The sequence below is a fragment of the Onychostruthus taczanowskii genome, unplaced genomic scaffold (genome assembly GCF_017590055.1).
Source record: "Onychostruthus taczanowskii isolate IOZ18803 unplaced genomic scaffold, ASM1759005v1 scaffold66, whole genome shotgun sequence".
Lineage (NCBI taxonomy): Eukaryota > Metazoa > Chordata > Aves > Passeriformes > Passeridae > Onychostruthus > Onychostruthus taczanowskii.
In genome coordinates, this window is record NW_024504344.1 from 1349522 (window position 1) to 1369432 (window position 19911).

The 19911-nt window shown below is 38.7% G+C and overlaps 1 protein-coding gene across 1 annotated transcript in view; it reads right to left on the bottom strand.

Moving 5' to 3' along the window:
- Nucleotides 1–2194: 2194 nt before the first annotated feature.
- Nucleotides 2195–19911, bottom strand: part of FAM135B (family with sequence similarity 135 member B) — a 127256-nt gene continuing 109539 nt past the window's right edge. Inside the window, exons 10-19 of the mRNA XM_041420809.1 lie at nucleotides 19364–19437; nucleotides 16693–16847; nucleotides 13189–15247; nucleotides 11258–11424; nucleotides 9927–10018; nucleotides 7675–7772; nucleotides 7204–7355; nucleotides 6292–6402; nucleotides 3719–3832; nucleotides 2195–2400 (exon numbers count right to left, since the gene is read on the bottom strand). Coding sequence (XP_041276743.1) covers nucleotides 2195–2400; nucleotides 3719–3832; nucleotides 6292–6402; nucleotides 7204–7355; nucleotides 7675–7772; nucleotides 9927–10018; nucleotides 11258–11424; nucleotides 13189–15247; nucleotides 16693–16847; nucleotides 19364–19437 — 3228 coding nt within the window. The remainder of the gene's footprint in view (nucleotides 2401–3718; nucleotides 3833–6291; nucleotides 6403–7203; nucleotides 7356–7674; nucleotides 7773–9926; nucleotides 10019–11257; nucleotides 11425–13188; nucleotides 15248–16692; nucleotides 16848–19363; nucleotides 19438–19911) is intronic.

Sequence of the window (19911 nt, forward strand, 5' to 3'; positions counted from 1 at the left end):
CTCACACAGCAGGCCTGTATATAGGTGTAAAGTCACTTCTTTCTAAATGTTTTACAAAATCTTCAGTTTGCAGAGTCCTGAACATTTTCCACGTTCAGGGACCAGACCCTCATACAGCACACTGGAGGTTGCTTATGGTTAGAGCTTAGTTTCTTTCCTGTTTTTCCATATGGAAGTATTAGTCCTGGTTCAAAAGGGCTGAACTACATAACAGCTTGACCTCCATGTCCCATTATATTTAAAATTCTCTAGACAATTTACTGAGGAAGAAGTTGTAATATGTCTGTGCAGCTGGAACTAGACTGCTGAGGCCAAAAAGTGAGAAAGAATTCCCAAACAAAAAGTGAAAACCTCAGGTTTCCTGATAGAATTCATTTAAGTGAGTAAAACTGACTGTTAACATTTAACAGTCAATCTGTAAGGAAAAAAAGAGAAAAAGAGAGACAGAGCAAGACACAATAGCATGTACCTATTTAATTCAAGTACTGAGGTATTGTTTAAGCAACTTCTGTTATCAAGCCAACCTTTTTCCTTTATCACCATTTGCCAGTCTGCTAAAACTCTTTTCTTGAATTAATTTTGTGTAAATTTTTCACTTTTTTTCTTTTGAGAAAAAATTAGTTCTACTTTTTGCAACTACAAATATTTCCCTGTGGCTGTGATGTTTTTTATTTTCATTTTGTATTCTCTTATTTCACAAATCTCCACCATCTTCATCTTAGTTTACTCATGGGAGTCTTGATAGCTAAACCAAACTTTGTAATTTTTTTACAGCCATTACTAGAAGATATGGAGATCTGTTCATTTTTATTTTTAAACAAATTGCATTTGCTTTAAAACAACTGCCTGCCTTCTAAACAAAAATAATTGTGAAGAATTATTCACTTCCTCTTTTTTCAAAAAACTCCTGTGACACTGAAAATTCATCAAAATGTTATGAAAATGTGCAGAAAGTTATTGAAATTTTTCACTTTAAATCTGATAACTTTGTGATAAAAATCTTACTGTAAATTTGATGAAAAAATAAAAATTGGGAAATATGTTTTTTTCAAATTCTTAAAAACAATCTAGATATCATTGTATGAATAAAGTTTTAAATAGCTCAACCAGCTGTAACAATATAATAATTAGGACTGTATACAGCTCTGCAAATGGGCATTGACAAAGCATTTAGAGAGTATTGCAGAGGATCTTAAGACATCCTTATATTTTTTCAAGCTTTCCACAATCTTTACCACTCTATATCTCCAGCCTTTATTTTTCCAAATATTTGGGGTTTTCAAGGGTATAACTGGGTACACTTTGAATTCTGTATCAGTGTAATAAAAAAAAAAAAAATGTTGGAAAAATGGACTTAGGTACTAAAGCAAACATAAAAATCGTACCTTTAAGGTTATAACAAACACAGTCACTTATGATCCTCCATAAATGTAAACAGAAGAAATGTTAACAGATGTCACTGATATTTTACAAATAATCCAATATAGTCCCCTTGGTTTGGCAGCTTGTAACTCAAATGAAATTCTTCCCAAACTAAAGTTGGGGCTTCTTTTTAAAGACAAATATCAACATTTGTTCATTCTATGTAAAATATTTTACTCCTTTCCATTATTTGAATGTACAATTTGTATGTTACAAATTATTACCAGTAATGGAACCATCCAAATATTTTCTTCCAACAAACAGAAAGACTGAAACTTTCATAAATGGTTTTCAGACTTTTCAGTTCGTCACAAAGAAGGCTTTAACCTGAGTTCACATACACTTGTTTCCTTGTGTGTTAACTACCCCAAAAGTGCTACAAATGTAGAGCTTTGTTAATACATAAATAAGCAGTAAATCAAGGACAGACAAGTTCCTGGTTCAATATTCAGGAGAAATGGGAATTATATTGGTCCAATCACATTTAGAGAATTAACCTTCTTATTCTGATTCTGTACTTCAGAAGTGGCTCATGTCTTTATGTGGACAAAAAACATAGAAACTGAAGAGGAATATTTATTTCTTCCAAAAGCACCAATACTTGGAAGCTTGAATGCCTTAAAGCCATAGCACTTTATTCTCTGAAAGAGAAATGGAAATGGAAAGTTTGCAAGTCCCACCTGATCTCATTTCTAACATTGCACTCTGTTGGCTAAGGAAAACTCCTCCACCCAATGGAAAAGTTGTCCTCTGTTACCCCATACTTCAGGCACTATTTGAAGTAGTTGAGTCCTGCCACGAGGAAAAACTTCTCCAGGAAAAGTTCGGAGTCCAGCACGGCAATGTGGGCAGCCCGGCCTATCAACGTGTTGGCAGTGTTAGGCAGAGCGTGGAACACGTTGTGTCTGATCAACGTGCAGTCCTTGGCCCCAATCAGAGGCTGGAGCAGGTTGTTGATCATTTCTGCGTAAACAGGACCTGAAAAAGGGTTGAGATATCACAGCTACATGCCAAAGCTCCCAGACCCTCTCTTTTCTTCCAGTGTCATTTAATTACAGTCTCAGTGAGAAGGAAAATGGAAGCAAGGCCAAAATAAATGTAAGGGACAGCAGTCTAGTTGAAAGATTTGCCAGGTACCAGAGTGGTGCTCATCTAATGGAGGCACTGGCCACGAGGAGGGATCTGCTAAAGCTGCTTAGCATGAGGTCTGGGACATCCTCAGCCTTTCAAAATGTTCATGTTACTTTTAGGGGAGTGGGGTTGGACTCACACTGCCTATGAATTCCAATGTGAGAGGGTCTGGCAGGACACGAGTCCATTTGGGTTTCTCTGGTGATTCTAGTGCAGGAAAGGCATAATGTAGAGATAGTTGAGGTGTTTATAGGGGCAGAAACAATGGCTCAGGAAAAATTTACAGATAAATTATCTGTAAATTTATTGGAAAATATAATGATCTGCCACCTGCTAGATCCAATATGTCCCCAAGGAACAACCACTGTAGGTGAGTTGAAGAATTTCCTTTTAATTCATGTCTGAGGTAGGATAGAAAGAGCTGTCATTTAAGTAAGAGGCATGAAGGCAACCATGCTGATTATTGGGCCTGTGTGTCTCCTTCTGCTTCCAAAGAATACCTCCATTTCTAGGTAATCACATATGTAAAATGGGGATGAAATTGCACTGAACATTATTCCAGGATGTGGCATCAAACTGAAGCCATGAAACATTTTATAAATGAGCGACTGCTAATAACAAAAGCAATACACACAGCCTGAGCTCAAAGGAGAGCCTCTGGTGGTGTGAGTCCTGATGTGTTTTACAGATTTATTACAAAACAATATGATTTTAGATCTGTCCCTTAAATTATCTTGCAATCATTCAGACACTACTGAAAACAAAGGGAAACCCTCCTTACTTTGGATGTGTTGAAAAAGATTTCATTATGTGAAAAAAAGGGGAGACAATACAAGTAAATCAGTAGACTACAGAAAAACATTGTCGAGAGCTAGTTTCTATTATCTCTTAAAAAAATAAAATTAGAGGGAAGGAGAGGAAGCAGTAAGAAACCTTTGATTATGACCTGATTGAAATTTGTTTTCATCAGGAAAAGAGCTTCTTGAAAAGCTTCTTTTATTGATTTTAGTAATTTCCTGTGGGAAACAAACACTTTCTTCCTTATCAAATAAACATTTGAGTTTTCATCATGTTGATGAAAAACCCTTCTAATGTAATGACCTCAGTTGCACAGAAATGCAATTCATGAACAGCCTTGGGACTATATAAAAGAACTTGAACATACCTGTGTGTCTGTCCTTAAGTGCATTTTTGCACATTTCTATTCTTGCTGAATGAAAAGGTACATATCTGTCTTGGGGTGAGGCCACTAACACAACATTTTTAAAATACTGAAGACCTGTTGCAAACATATTAAATACATGAATCACAATTAAGCACAGTGATGAAAATGAATACATTGTCAGCATGATTATTTCATGTTCAAAGGCTTTTGAAAATCTACAGCACAAAATAGACTATAATTATGAAAACATGCAACACAATATTAGAAATATTCATAACAGCTTAAACACATTTCTGTTGCTTCTGTGAACTATTTGTTACTTATCCACACTCACAGATGTTAATTTTATGTCAACAAGGAAAAGTAAGAACTGTCTGTAAAAAAAATACTGTTATTAAAACTTTACTCTTGCAAATATTTATACCTCTAAACAGGATCAAGTTCAAAAATAACACAATAAATTAGTAAAATTCTCAAACAAAATAGAAAGAGGGAGAAGAAAAGGAATTGCTAAATGTCATACTGTTACATTGGTGTTGAGTAAGTCTTAGAGACCATCCAGATGCTGCATGCAGCAGTCACTTAACAAATCCGTGCTGCTGGTACACCAAATGAAAACACTAAATCCTGCCTCTTCCCTAGAGCTAATGGGGCCACTGATGAGCTCCTGCTTTTTGACCTGTCTATGGTCACTTGAGCTCTCCATCACCCACGTTTAACAGAAAAGTAACAAAATTGATACTGATGACGTAACCTACTTGTTCAGAGAATATCCTGAACACAGAAGAGATTCATCTTTCCCTCCCTCTTATGAGAAAGTAGTCCAGAGCCAGAGCCAGGCTGGATGGGGTTTTTAGCTGCCTGGTCTAGTGGAAGGTATCCCTGCCCATTGCAGGGGGATTGGAGCCAGATGATCTCGAGGCCCATCCATGTCTCCATGATTCCACAACTATGATTTCTAGACTTTCATAGAAAATCTGGCCATCACCACCACAATGAAAAGTCCTGCTGGCTGCCTTTCCAAAACCTGTCTTAAGGTGTTTATAATTTTCTTTTTGTGAAGTCAAACAACTGAGTTTGCAACTTCAGTCTGAAGTAAAAGACAGGAGAAGCCCCAGTGAGTGTTACCATAACTAAAATCTTATGTGAAGAGGTTCAATAGGGAAGAATATTTTATTGTGGTTTTGTTTTGGTTTTTATTTTCACAAGCATGAGGAACATTTGTTAAAGAGATTGAAAGGTAGCAGGGACTTCTACTTTGATAAGAAATTCAGAAATTGCTGGAGGCTTAAACAGTTATCTGGCAATGTAGGCACAACACTGCTTCTGGCATTTCTCCCTCTGTAGGTTCTCCCCACTTCTTTTGGAAGCAGGGTGCCAGGGTAGGGACATCTATTGAATCAGTATGCCAGCTCATACCTTCACATATGGACATGTCTCTATCTTCGGATATTTTGCCTAAGCATCTACCCAGGTGATTCTGGCTTTACAAACAACTCTCTCCCCATTTAAATTTCTGCTTTCTCCATTTTCAAGGACAACACCTGCACTTATAGCCTCTTATATCTCCAGTCTACCAAGCTAACAAGCAGCAAATGGCTTTGACTCACTACACATGCTTGGGAATTCATTGCTTGGGAAGTTAAAATATGAGCTTTTTGTGTAGACCCAATTTTATTTTAACTTGACAATGGTAAAGCAGTCATCAACTGTATTCCATGGAAATAAGAACTAGGGAATCAAACGGAAAATTCAAATAACAACAATTTACATTGACTTCCTGTCATTGACTGAGTTATGTAGCATATCTATAAGATTTAGATGTTCTATTAATATTAACATAGTCTTTGTTTCCTATTAGCAGTGTACAAAAGTATGAGAAAAGAGTTAAACTTCAAGTAGTGACCTTGTCACTACCTACTTAGCACCAGTTTGCTCACACTCAATATTAAAAATAACTCCTAAAAGAAAACAACTGCTTCAACAGAAGGATCATGCTTGTATTCTTTTCTTAAGAAAAGTCTGATTTATTTAATTTATTCATGACAAACTAAAGAATAGGAAAAAAGATTCTCTATTCAGACATCATTTTTCTAGTATGAGGCCATACATCTCTCTCTGTAGTACAGAAGTGTCAGAATAGACATGAATAAAATTTGCTCTTCATCTCACAGTCACATTTCCTAGAGACAAGAGATGTTAAACTTACAAAAAAATAATAAAAAAGGAAAAATGGTTTTCATCTCATAGCATAAATTAAGGAATGAAGGCCTGTCAAGAATGATGTTTCTTGCTCGCAGAATATAAACTCAGGTGCATGTTTACAACAGCACAAAAGTCTTATTTAATGCTACCAGTTTGACAAAGACATTATCTGATAACTTTCACAGAAAAAAAATGCACAGATGAAATTGGTTATTAGATTTCAGACAGAGCAGCCCTTCTAAAAAGTGTGTTTAGAGAAAGATCATTAACAAAATGCAGATTTCCTTATTTCCCTGGAGAATAGACAATCCAGCAGAAGCCCATGGAATAGCCCTTGGTATTTGCAAGGCACATCAAGCACTACTCACCCGTTTTTTGGCTGAGCTGATAGAGGAAACACTTGCGTAGATCCGCATTGTCCCTGAAGGTCAGTTGCAAAAGTGATCCTGACTTTTTTAACTTCTGCATTAGCCATAAACCTGGAATGAAAATTGGTGCATATTTTTACCCTTTGTAGATCATCAGGCAGGAGAGTTAAAGACATGTGCCTACAGTAAGGATAGCACTATCATTTTTTAGAAGTCTTGTTTGTTCTTGTACTCCTAATCAACAGGGAGAAAAAGTCCAAGGGTCTCAAAGGATAGAGGCAACAGTTTTAAACTGAAAGAGGGTAGATTTAGGCTACATATAAGGAAGAAATTTCTTTACAATGAGAGTGGTGAGATACTGGAAGAAGTTGCCCAGAGAGGTGGCAAATATCTTATCCCTAGAAATAATCAAGGTCAGGTTGAACAAGGCTTGGAGCAAACTGATCTAATTGAAGATGTCCCTGCACATAGCGGGAGTGGAACTAGATGATCTTTAAGGTCCCTTCCAACCCAAACTATTCTATGATTCTGTGGTTGTCTCAGGGTAGTCAGAAAAATACTCAGGAAGACTGAAATGTGGGACATTCCATTTTCATAACAATGTCTCTTTCTCAGCCATGGAGGTGCTTCTCTTTATTTGCAGCACAGGAGAAGTGGGAGACTAAGTGGAAACTAAGGTTGATCTCTCACTGCTGCACACCCCTGAGCTTTCCAGGGAGCAATAGGATGGACCTTGTAGATATTGAAATTGAAATTTTTATCTGAATTTTGAAGGTTTGAAGTCTTCAGCAAATATTTTCCACAACATCAAGGTACAAGTCATGCTACAATAAATTCCTACCTCCAGTTGTTGCCCTATCATGCACTCTGCCGTGGACCACAGCCAGTCAAAGCTTTCCTATCAACTCTTACCTGTACTAACCAAAGTGCTGTTGTTGTAAAGGGTTCCCAGGTGAGGCCCAGAGAGGGACAGGAAGGTGTGTAACTTGTTGAGGTAATAGCGAAACCTGGGGCGAGTTAGTACAGATCGAATGATGACATTACCAAGGGAATGTCCAATAAAACTGTTGGGAAAGAAAGAATTACATTAATAGGAAACCCATCTGTGTTTCCTTTAAAATAAACATAAAGATGGCACAAATGGCTCTGGAAGGAGGACTCTGTCAATAAGATCTTTTAGTAATCATTTAACAATTTTTTCAGCCTATAAGATTCTCTTTCATAAGAATCTTTCTCTTTCATTCTCATCTACAAGAATGTAAAAATGAATCTCACTGATTCAATGGCTTTTGACACAGGGCATTTTGGGAAAAGCTAAGTTCATCGGATGTTGCTCCTGTGACTCTAACAGTTACACACTATTTGCTATCTAATAAAGCTTACCTTATTCGGGATATGGAGAGGTTGTACAATTGGATATGCTGAATAATTTCATCCAATAATCGGTCAGTCATTGTATCAAAATCAGCAAAAGTATCAGTCTGTTGAAAAATTAAATGAGTTCATGAATTAAAATATATTACACTTATTGCAGACTGATGTTATTTTTAAAGTCAAATTCAATCAGAAATGTAACAACCATTGTAAATTTTCTTTTTACATGCTCAAGGAGGGGAAAGGGAGATTCTTCTCAGTCTTCAGGTCTTCTTTTAAACTGAAGTTCTCCTTTGAGAGAGGTTGCTGAGTGATTCTAGAATCATAAGCACGAAGCTAAAGTAGCCTGACTTGACATTGGTGAGAACAGCTAATGCTCAGCTGCTCTAGATACCAAGGTCTGCATATGGAAGAAGAGCTTTTGGCATTTAGGATTCAACATATTACTGCAATAAAATACTTTACAGGATTATACATTGACATGAGGTTTATGCTGATGCTAACGATGTCATCACAAAATTATTTGGCTGTCTTAATCAAATGCGGTGTGTTTGTTATTCATCAGTCATCACCAGGAGAATGAGTGCTAGAGACATATGAATAATTTGTTGCTTGCAACAGTACTGCCAGTTGTGAGACAATAAAACAAGCAATATATTTCCAGTCTATACAATTACAGGCAGATCTTATTCAGAACTTTGTAATTTGGCAATCCAACAAGACTCTAAATCAAACTCCTAACTAATGAGATGCCACAAAACAATCATCAAATGTTGGAACAGCTATTCAGAGTAAAGATATGAGTAATTAATGCTTTTGAAACATATGAGTAATTAATGCTTTTGTGACACAACTCATCTTGCTAATTGCAGCTCTCGCACAGGAAAACATGTCGATATTCACTTTGCAGTACAGACTTAAAATAAATGTTCTCATAAACTAAAAACAGTCCAGTAGCCTTCTGCCTGTTTGTTTTGTCTGCATTGATAATTAATGATTGCCTCCTAGGCTCATTATCCCAAACTTTTCAGGTTGTTTAAAAGTGCAAGAATATCAGCCTGAATGTTAATCATAACCAAAATATGTCAGGTGTCATATTTCACCTGATTATATCTCCATTCTTTACTATCATTTCAGCCTGACTGAGCTTGTCAAATGCATCACAAATGAATGGCCAAAAAAAGTGATTTGAATTTTCCTCTATAAAGCAAACCAGCTAAATGACTGATTTTTTGGGTCATTTTCAGTGTGGTTCTCAAAGAAGGGAAAAAATAGTGATGAGATGTTTACAACATTAAAATAGCCATCAAGACACTCAGGTTCCACTTCCAGCGCTGTGAGAACTTCCCCACCTTCCCAGGCAATAAGATCTCTAAACAGTTTCCATTATGGTCTCTGGATAAATACAGATGTTGAAGGATGTTTCATTCTTTGAAAACATTCTTTTCTCCTGGAAGAGGCCTTGATGGAAGTGTAAAGTGGTCTCCTGACTATTTTCACCTTGCTTACATTCACTCTCCAGGTCTGCCGCTGACAGAGCTGTGCACTGAAGTGGCAAGTTCACACATGTACACCAACCAGCCACTTCAAAATATAAAAGCTTTTGAACAAACAAGGTTAGAAAGTTTTAACTCAGGTTTCTCAGGTGCTCATAAATCAGAATAATGTTTCTGACTGCACAATGGAAATCCTTATCTTGTGCATAAAGTTAGGCCTTTGGTCGTAAATATGGCTCCACTGCCAAGCAAAGCACAGGATTCATTTCTGTTTCTCTGCCTAGACCAGCAATCAATTTTTCTGGAAGACATTTCTTTGTCATTCAAGGAAATAAATCCCAACAAACACTGCAACAGGAGAAACAATGGCTGATGCAGCAAAGGGAACTGACAACACCTGCTGGATATTCCACATCCTCTGGAAAATTCAGCATCACTAAACTTGCTGCTTTCTGTTGGTGTTGTGCTGCAGAGGCACCAGGCTGCCAAGTTTGCAAACTGGCAGGATAAATCCATTTTCTTCCTCTAAGGTCTAGCCTATTACTGCTAATGCCATTGCCTTTGACATTAATGCCAGTAATATTTTCCAATAGGTTTGAACACCCTATCAAGTTAGACAGGAATAGAACCAAGCCTTTGCACTAAATACTACATAAAACTCCCTGAATTCCCCAGTGCTTTTGTTTCACTCAGCTGATGAAAAGGCTTATGCTGAAGGCACTATTTCAGCAATAGAAAGGAAGATAGAAATTAGCTCTGTACTACCTGATTTCTTTCAGACATTAGGAAGTCCAGTTTTCCACCAGGAAGTCCCAGTTCAATAAAAGTCTTTACCAGCCGAAGATCTGCACTGTTACCTAGGAACAAATGATATTTTATAAGATGCAATTCAACAGAAAAATAACCAATATAGAGTCAATTTTACACAACAACCTTGACACCATGGAGCTCTTGCTAAGTGCTGCTAAGAACACTATCACACCTCAGGATCATGCATTGAAACAGCAAGAGAACAGGAATTCCCACAGCCTGTTCCAGGTGGGCTGGACCTCACCTGCTGCTTTGGGGGACTATATAAATGTTGGGTAAGAAAGAGCAAAGATCAGGTCCGGAAAGAATCTGTCCTCTATTTGCTCAACAGCAGAGGCAAGACAGAAAGACAACACAATCAGGTGAGGCCCCCAGGGACACCTCAATTCCTGTGCTGGGCTGTAGGGCTGTACCTTCAGATGCAGAATGGCCCATCTCATGTATTCACAATTAGAGGTGGTGCTGAAATACTATCAGACTCCTAACATTTTGAGAAATGCCCCATTCTGTACTAGGAAATTCCAAAGTCTTCTCAAATCTTTTGTGAGTGAAGAAGGTACCAGTACCTCACAAGAAGGGCATTCCTGCTACTGAGATATCCAAGGGCAAACAGCCCTGGCACAAGCCAGTGTTTGTTTTTCCTTTTTTTTTTTTTTTTTTTTGAGATATCAGAGCTTCTACCACTTTTTCTCCATAGTTTCAGTGTTAACATCTACACCTTTCTAATTTGTATCAATAATTTGTCAAGAGAAAGTTCACATTTAACATAACTGTTTCCTGCTTAGAAAGCATATACATAAAAAATCTCAAGACCTGCTTCCTCTGCAGTGAAGAATTATTTTTATACTCTCACTTTATAAAGTCAAGCACTATTTAATCTATAACAGTGGTTTGGGGGTTTAAATAACATTTTCCTCCTGGGAACATACTGCAAAACAACCAAACCTGTGTGGAAAGACAATGAGTTACTGTAATGCACTCTTCCTGTACCTGGGAGGACTGATGTGCTTTGGTGTAGATTGCTGTTTAAAAAACACACAACAACAACAACAAAAACAAACAAAAAATAAAACAAAAACCAGATAGCAGGACCCCATATATTAGCAACAATACTTAATATTCTCAGAGATACTTTATTATGATGGACTGAATAGCACAATAAGACATAAATACTTAGCTAAAACAAATACTTAGACTCTCCATTCTTTCAGACTTGCTGAACATGTCTCCTTTTTTTGTAATTTACACTGAAATCACTTACAAATAGCAATTCTTCCTGGCCTTACCATCCAATCCATGGACACAGACAACCAGGTGAATTCCATCTTCCAAATTTTCTTCCTCTTCCTCTGGTGGAAAATATGGGATATCAGAAGCTAGTACAGATAAGTCACTGTACAGTAATCCTTCAATCTTCATTTCTTTTTTAAATTTTTCTTTGGCCTGATAAAAACTGGAGAATACATTAGTTAATCACAATAGAACTGGGTGGTCAGCAACAAACCTTCAAACTAGAAATGAGGAGGCTTGTCTTTGCAAGAAATTACGTTTTCACCTTTCAAGTAGAGACCTGGATGCAATTCCTTATCTATTAGGACTGAGAGAAGCCAGAATGAAGAGAATAAACTCTGTTTCTTTGTAAGTTGTCTACATACAGGGAAGAACTAAAGTGCATTAGCAACTCACACTTGCCATGGAATGAAAAACTAGCAAAAAGTAATTTTCTGGTACCTCATAAAATGAGACTAAGGCACAGAATTAGAATTCTGACTCTTAACAATGGCATTGGCCTTATAGGTACTGAAATGCAAAATGTATAATTTTGCTACCATCAGAGGCACTTAGGTAGAAGGTTTTCTCCCTCTTCATCACATTAGAGTTAAGGGATGCACCTCATCCAAAAATGGTAGCCTTTTTTGGGTTTGGATTATTTTGAAAACAATTTAGTAGAATTTAGAAGAAGAACATTTCTGAAATAATTAAGATAACACTTTTCCTACTTAGAGGTCTAAAATTTGATATGAATTCACCCTGAAGCATTCTGCTGCCTGAAGATGCCAAACACTTCAATGGCCTTTTGATTTAGTAAAACTTATCCACATAATTCAGGAATTAATAATCACAAAATAAATGTAGAATTAAGTAAAAAACTGGGAAGGACAAACTTTGGAGATATAACCTTTAAATCTTGGGCATCTCTTAAGGCAACTTGATATAATCATAAAATCATTAAGATTGGAAAAGACCTCTAAAATACTCAAGTCCAACAGTGAGTAATTACTTACATCAGACCAACTAATTTTAAGGGACACAACAATGAAAAAAATAGCTTTTGGGCCATGAATCTTGAAGCCTTGAATTCATATGCATGAATGCATGCTCAATGTTCTGTTTCACAATGAAGAAACAAATTCTGTGCTTAGATTTGTCAGGACTAAAGCATGGTGTATAAAACTTCAGGATGCTTTCAAAAGAATAAAAAGTAAAGTCTTGGGTTGAAAATGAATGCACATGCAGACAGCCAAGATTTTGGGCAGCTGAATGGATTGAGAAATTTCAGTGCTACTGTTTTTCGTCAGCACAGCAGAGGCACCAAACTATATTGGAAAAATATAAGTGCTAGTGTGCCAATCTGTGAAATGGGCCCCTGTGATGTCAAGGTTACGATGCGCCACTTTAGTTGGGCAATGAAGTAAGAAACAAAAATAATGCTTCTTCTCTGGCTATCCATGGCTTCAATTCTCCCATTCTTCCAGTTTCAGAAGGTGAAGTTGAGACATATCAGCCAATCTGAATTCCCAATTTCATAGTTTAGCTACCGAGTGGAATTATTAAAGCAGAGGAGTAAAACAGTCTGTGGCACTGCCACAGTGAACTGACTATTAGGGATCGATACTCTGGTGTGGGTCACCTTGATTTCAGGAAGGAAGCTCAGCTCTCAAAGATTATTTAGATACCTAAATCTCACTGCTTGTCATGAGAATTAAGGACCTGGTATCTTTTGCAGTCTCGGTCTCTCTGTGTTTTCATCCTTCCTGTCTATTTAGATTATTCATTCTATATTAGCCATTTGTCTGTTTGGATTATTTATACTGAAATTCCTCAGGCAACTATCTTAAATGCAAGCTTCCTGTATGCCTAGTGCATTAGGGTCCTGAACTGTGTCAGGGTCTCTCAGCATTATGGCTACATTAATGAAGTAATTAGTTATTCTTACTTCAGCATCCTTTCGTTGGTCTCTTCATCCATCTCATCAGAATTAGGACAGACAACTCCAAAGGAGCCCAGCGGCTGGCGCGTGATGGGGAACGCAGCCTGCTTTGCCAAGGAGCCCGCCATGGCAGGGGTCTCTTTGAGCACGGAAGAAAAGGGAAGACAGGTGGCTGTGCAAGAGATGGACATGTTAACCACATCAGCAGCCTTTCTGCTTTCCAGGGCTACTCCCTCTGTCGTGGCCAAAGGAAACCCGGTGCCGTTCGCTACAAGTTTATTCTCTTGGCTGTTGGGCTCCTGAGGATGTTCAGCCTGGTGGGCCCCTGACGCAGGGTCTGCTGAGGCAGGTGAGTCATTGAGCTCAATTTCTTGCAAGCCCTGCATTTCTGCATACACTGCTGGGCTCTCCTCAGTGAGAGAGCTGCCACATTCTCCTTGCAGTGAGCCAAATTCAGTGGAGGTATCTGAAGGAGCTGTAACAGGATAGCAAAAATCTGGCACCACCTCTATGCTTTGTGAAAAACTGTACTCTCCTGAAATTCTACTATTGGAAGAGCCCTGTTGTACTTTTAAACTGTCCGGCTTAAGTTTATCCTTTGGGTCCTCAATGCATGTATCAGCCTTATCTATATTTTTGTCCAAGTAATTACAAGCCTTTGGTGTTTTTAAGCTGCACTCACCATTGCTCTCCAGTGACAGGCACTCAGAGACATTAACTTGGAGCTGCTTCGGACAGCTGGGTGGTCTTGTATTTTCCAAACTACAGCAAGTCTCTGAAAAACCTTTCTCCGCATTCCCTTGTAATTCAGTGTTACTGCTACTGCGTTTGAGGAGGGGATTGGGATGTCTTCTGTGTTCTGTTTGCCCACTTTCAGTGGTCATTTGACACTCAGAAAAGTCCATGATTATTTTTCCATCTTTATCCTCTGTTTCCATGCAGCTTCTTAAGTTGTGATCTGAATCTCCTGAGGTGGCTTCACTGTGTTTTGATATATCCACCTCCTCTGGGGGCTCTTCTGGGCTACTGATCTGAGGGGCAGAGACAGATTTTGTCAGTTTGGTAAGCTCCACTTCCCGCTCTTCTTCCTCAAAGGGCAAAGAGCTGATGGATGTGAGTGATGCTTGGATACCACTGGGCAAGCTGGTGTTGCTTTCCGTGTGGCCACCCTCCAGGGAATTCCGGTGGATGGCGTGCCTCCGGACCAAGTGGTGCAGGACCTCTCGGTCACTGGGCAGCTCCAGGGCTCGGCTGCGAGCATCAGACCATGCCACCGAGCTGGGCTCACTTTCAATGCCTGAATCAGATATTATAGAGGAAGATCTTTTTATGACCCCTGACATCAGGGTAAATTCTTCACTCTCCTCACTTCGTTGCTCCTTTGTGACTGATTTCACTTCACAGCTGTGTGAAGGCAAAGCTTTCAAAACAGGGAGATGAGCCTTGGTGTCTGCATCCTCTGGTTTTCCAAGACTGGTCAATTCATTCAGTGCAAGCTCAGATGAAGTGAAATTAGTGTCAGGATGACCAAATTCATCTAGTTCATGTATTTCAGTGCTGTCTTCCAAGCCATCAGTTCCACATGCTCCACACTCATGCTGAGCACTGACAATTAGCATGGGCTCACGTTTGTGACAGTCCTTATTGCTGGGTTCCATGTCTCCACAGACAACATCCGTCTCAAGTCTATTATCTTTTAATAAAACTTCCTCGGATGTTTTAAAGTCTTCTGACATGTGTTCTTTATTGCCTGGCTGTGAGTCAGAAATAGTTTCCTCTCTTGAAACAAAAATATTTTCAGGTTTCCTTTGGCCTTCTTTGTTTATTGTACATACCTGAGATGTGGAGTGCTGGTTTAAACCCTTAGCAGCAACTTCAGTACTGCTGTGTAGGCATGAGGGATTCCTGTTTATCCTGTCTGTGTGTATTAGAGGAGTATCTTTCTCAAAGTCTCCTTTCATTACTGCAGTGGCATCATCTGATCCACAGACATCATTTTCCAGTTTTACATCCACTTGAGTATTTGCAGGAACCTCAAAATCTGGGAAAACTTCCAAATTCTGATCTAAAGAAAGAAAAGAAAAAGAAAAAAGGAAAGGAAAGGAAAGGAAAGGAAAGGAAAGGAAAGGAAAGGAAAGGAAAGGAAAGGAAAGGAAAGGAAAGGAAAGGAAAGGAAAGGAAAGGAAAGGAAAGGAAAGGAAAGGAAAGGAAAGGAAAGGAAAGGAAAGGAAAGGAAAGGAAAGGAAAGGAAAGGAAAGGAAAGGAAAGGAAAGGAAAGGAAAGGAAAGGAAAGGAAAGGAAAGGAAAGGAAAGGAAAGGAAAGGAAAGGAAAGGAAAGGAAAGGAAAGGAAAGGAAAGGAAAGGAAAGGAAAGGAAAGGAAAGGAAAGGAAAGGAAAGGAAAGGAAAGGAAAGGAAAGGAAAGAAAGAAAAGAAAAGAAAAGAAAAGAAAAGAAAAGAAAAGAAGAAAAGAAAAGAAAAAAAGAGAAAGCATTATCTGCAAGAACACAACAAACCACCCCAAGAATTGGGAGATTTTGAAAAGGGATTTTAAACTCAAAAATATTATTCTATAATTTTACATTATAAAAATTATACATGCATTAAAGTCATATTACAAATGCCCAGGCCAGAGTACATTTAACTAGAATTACACTCACTGGACAGTTATAGTTAGGCCAAAGAAGATAATATTAATAAAATACACTTTCCTCAGTGTAACTGTACCTATACTGTTAGCTTTTGGAGTGTAGGTAAGCAAAACAAAATGGATACTTCTTTGTATTCCTGGTGTTATTCAATATTATTCATAGTATAGCTTTTCTTTGAATCAGTTTAATACTCAGTTTAATAATTTAAATATCTTTAATGAGCATTGTCACAATTTAGGCAGTAGAAAAACTGTGGAAGAGTGAAGAATTTGTATCACAGGCTATATTCACTAGACTATGGACACCTGTAGTATTAATACATATTGCTTCCTTGGTAATTTTAAAGGTTGAGTGAAAAGTAAAAAGGTAGTAAGGGCGATGAGGTTTTACTAAACAACTATGGAACTAAATAATTTCTTAATTAAAAATTTTATTTGGATACTCAAAGAGCAAAATATTTTTTGGAAGGCAATGCTGCCTTTCAGGGGAGTGTGGAGCTTTACATTGTAACTGTGGGGTTTTGTTCTGAGATTTCTTACCACTAGATGTCATAGTGGGGATATCAGTCTAGTGTTTTTCCCTTAAATTAGTACTATAGCAAAAATCCAAAAGATCTGATTTTCTTTCTAGATTTTTCCTCCAGCTCTTTTTTAATGAAAGCTTAATTTAAAGATGAAAAATGTGAAGGAAATACTCTGCTGTTAGGGAAAACACTAAAATTCAGCTGCATTACTTAGGGAGTCACGCTCTCTTCCGAGTTCGTAAGCCCAAGGGATGTGAGATCACTTATCCTGAGCTGGGGAAGTACCTCCCTCAGCTCAAGCTGTCTCATGAAGCTGTGCCCTGTGGAGTTTCACTCACCTTTGCAAGACATGTCTGTGTACCTATCTTCAAAGATAACTGGGAGTGTGTTCCAGTCCCCGTCGATGTCCAGGCATTCCGCCGGCAGCGGGGGCATGCTGGTGAAATAATCCGAATTGCGAATTTCTGTAGAAATCTGTGCATGGCTCTGGATCCTGGCAGCAAAATACAAAACAAATTCCGTGCTTGAGTAGCTACTGTGCTGTTTCTCCATTAGTCCTGCAAGCCCAGATATGCAGGCTGATGACAGAGTCAATGTGTTTAAAGGGAACCGGTATTGCATGATGGGGGGTGCCCAGAACTCTTAGAAGGTTTCCATCTCTCAGTTAGAGATATCTACAACTTGCACAATCCCTTCCTGAAAAATCTCAGTGTTTTTGAAATTATTCCAGATCCCACTGTCATAGGTTCCTGTTAGCTGCCATAGCCCATTGCTATCCTCCCAAGGGCCTAAGCTGCTGCCTGGGGCTGGATCCCTCAGCTGGTTTCTGGTCAGGTCTGTCACTCTGGCTGTGCTCAGGGTTTCAAAACCCAGATGCAGGAAGCAATAATCAAAAATTTGGTTGAGCAGTACAGGGAGGAACAAAGCCAAGAAGGATGCCTGGCAAGCCCTCTGTCTCACTTCTATCAGACATCAGAGCACTCACAGAAAACTGTCTCACACAGGTAAGAGTCTGGAAGAGCTAAGGCAATTACTCAGCCACTCTCTCAACAGAGTCACAGAATCATAGAACGGTTTGGGGTTGAAAGGACCTTCAAGATCATTCAGTTCTATCCCCCTTTACGTAGGTAGGGGCACCTTCCACCAGACCAGGTTGCTCAACCTGGTCTTGAACTCTTCCAGGGATGGGGCAGCCACAAAGTTTCTGAATAAACCATTCCAGTGCCCCGCCACCTTCACAATAAAGAATTTCTTTCTAATACCTCATCTAAACCTACTCTCTTTCATTTAGAAGCCATTCCCCCTTGTCCTATTGCTACATGTCCTTGTAAGAAGTCCCTCTTTATCTTTTTTGTAGCCCCCATCTGTTTCCATCATTTAGGCCATTCAAAATGCTATATGGTTCTCCTCAGTGAATGTGACACTAAACCGGCAGACAAATATGTGTTCAGCTATAATCAATACAATAATTTCTATTTCTGATGGGCCTTCCTATTTAAATATCTGTTTCGAAAAATGTGGAAAACATGAAATACAGAGAGTAAGACAAAAAGATTTTCATTGATGGCCAGCTGAAAGCAAATCTGTTCTTCATCTTAAAGCCATTATCCCTCGTCTGATTATTACCTACCCTTGTGAAAAAGATTAATAATTTATATTAAAGTGAGAAAGGAGAAATATTTTTGCCTGTAAAATCTAAGGAGGGTATGTGACCTCCTAGAGGCCCTACTAACACTCCCAATATCAGTAATACTCTGACAGCCAAGACCCTGATTTTCCAACTACATAATCTAGCAAATTCAGGAAGAAAACCTGACTCGGCCATACAGACTGTATAGATCAGATTTTCTGCACAGAGAAATTAATCTTTTTTTTTTTTTTAACTTACCTTTCTTGATAACCACTGACAAAAACATTATATTTATCTGTAGGAAATGGGCTACTGCTGTGACTGCCTGGAGAAATAGAAGCACTTCATGCAATTAGGCTTTCCCCTGTGCAGGGTTATATTTGTTTGAATGGAGCCATGATTGTGTGTGCTCTCACCCCAGGATCTTGACATGGGGCTTTCCTTGTACACAGCTCCTTAAAATCCTGACATGGGAGAACCAAATGAACACAGCTGGGACCCTACAGCTATGGTGCTGCTCTAATTTGGCAGAAGAAGGCAGCCTTGTGCAGCCCATCCACTAATGAAGTCAGGGCCCTTTCCATCAACACTGAATCAGCCTTAATGTCCCCAATGACAGCTCTGAGAAAAGCAATTTTCTCCTCTGCACTAGGTCAGAAGCAAATGTCTCACTTAAAAATCATCATTGTGACAGAACCTGATGTCATGGCCTTTCAGCCCCTTCTAAAGGATGGGTTTCACACTGGTAATGTTGTGGTCTACCCATGGTGACAAATAGTCTGGACAACCATCATTACTCAGAAATTCAAATCTGAGCATCCTTCTTTGAACTCTGCCTCCAGGGGTCAGGTTCTGAGTATCATCCAAGTCCTCCACTTGGGTTCATGGGCTAAAACCAAGGGCAGGATTTGCCCTGGCACAGCTTTAAGACTGGCTCCTCACACTTCAGAGCTTGGTTACAAGCAGGAATGGTCCAGCAGAAAGAAATACTTACCTTGGAATGGTTTAGGGTTGGTAAAAAGCAAATTTGCAAATGTTAAGATTTGTTGCTTTTCAACAGTTACTTCCTACTAAAAGTACCAGTGCTGGATCTGGTGCATTTGATTTAGGAAGTCAATTGAAGAATATATATATATATATATATATATGTAGCTTCAAAGTATTTATTTATTATTTCTGGGGCCAGTGGCCAGTCTGGTCAGTCACTTAATTTTGAAACTCATTTCAATAGGTTTACAATATGGAGCTAAAACAGAGCCAATGACCTCTCTCAAACCAAATTCCTTCATACCCTGCAGAAAAATATCTTGTTCTTGATTGCAAAATATTTTAAAGTAAATTTTTAGTCATTCCAGAGATAGGGTTACTGGGTTACTTACAGGCCTTCCTGGAACATGAGCATAGCAGGTTTCTGGTGCTCAGTGTAGAAGAAGGCTTCTGAGAATCTTCTCACCTGAGAGAGAGAGATGCAGAAATTAAACCTAAGATGTGCTGAAAGGTGACAAGTGCCATCAGTCTAAGAACACAGCACTGACTATCAGGACCAGATTCATTAGTGTTGACATTAAAAAGAGTTCAATTCTGCTTCGTTTTCCCAGTCCAACACAAAGCAGTTGTTATTGTAGCATATTTTGCTGCGAGGTAAGAAGATTCCCTTGACAATAAATCAAAGTTTGGTTATCTGCATCTTCTAACTACTTTTCTAAAAGCTGTCAAATTTACCATTTCCCCCTCTATTGTTAAAGTTTGGAAGATGTATTCCTTTCCCACTGTGAAAAAGCAGTAGTGGAGTGATTTATGAAATTAGAACAATTTATAATTTATCTTCTCTTCTATGGGAACATCCACAGTGACTCTCAAACTGCGATGACAGCAAAGTCTTACATGTCAGTCCAGAGGAGAATGAGCCCTACCACAGTAGAAACAC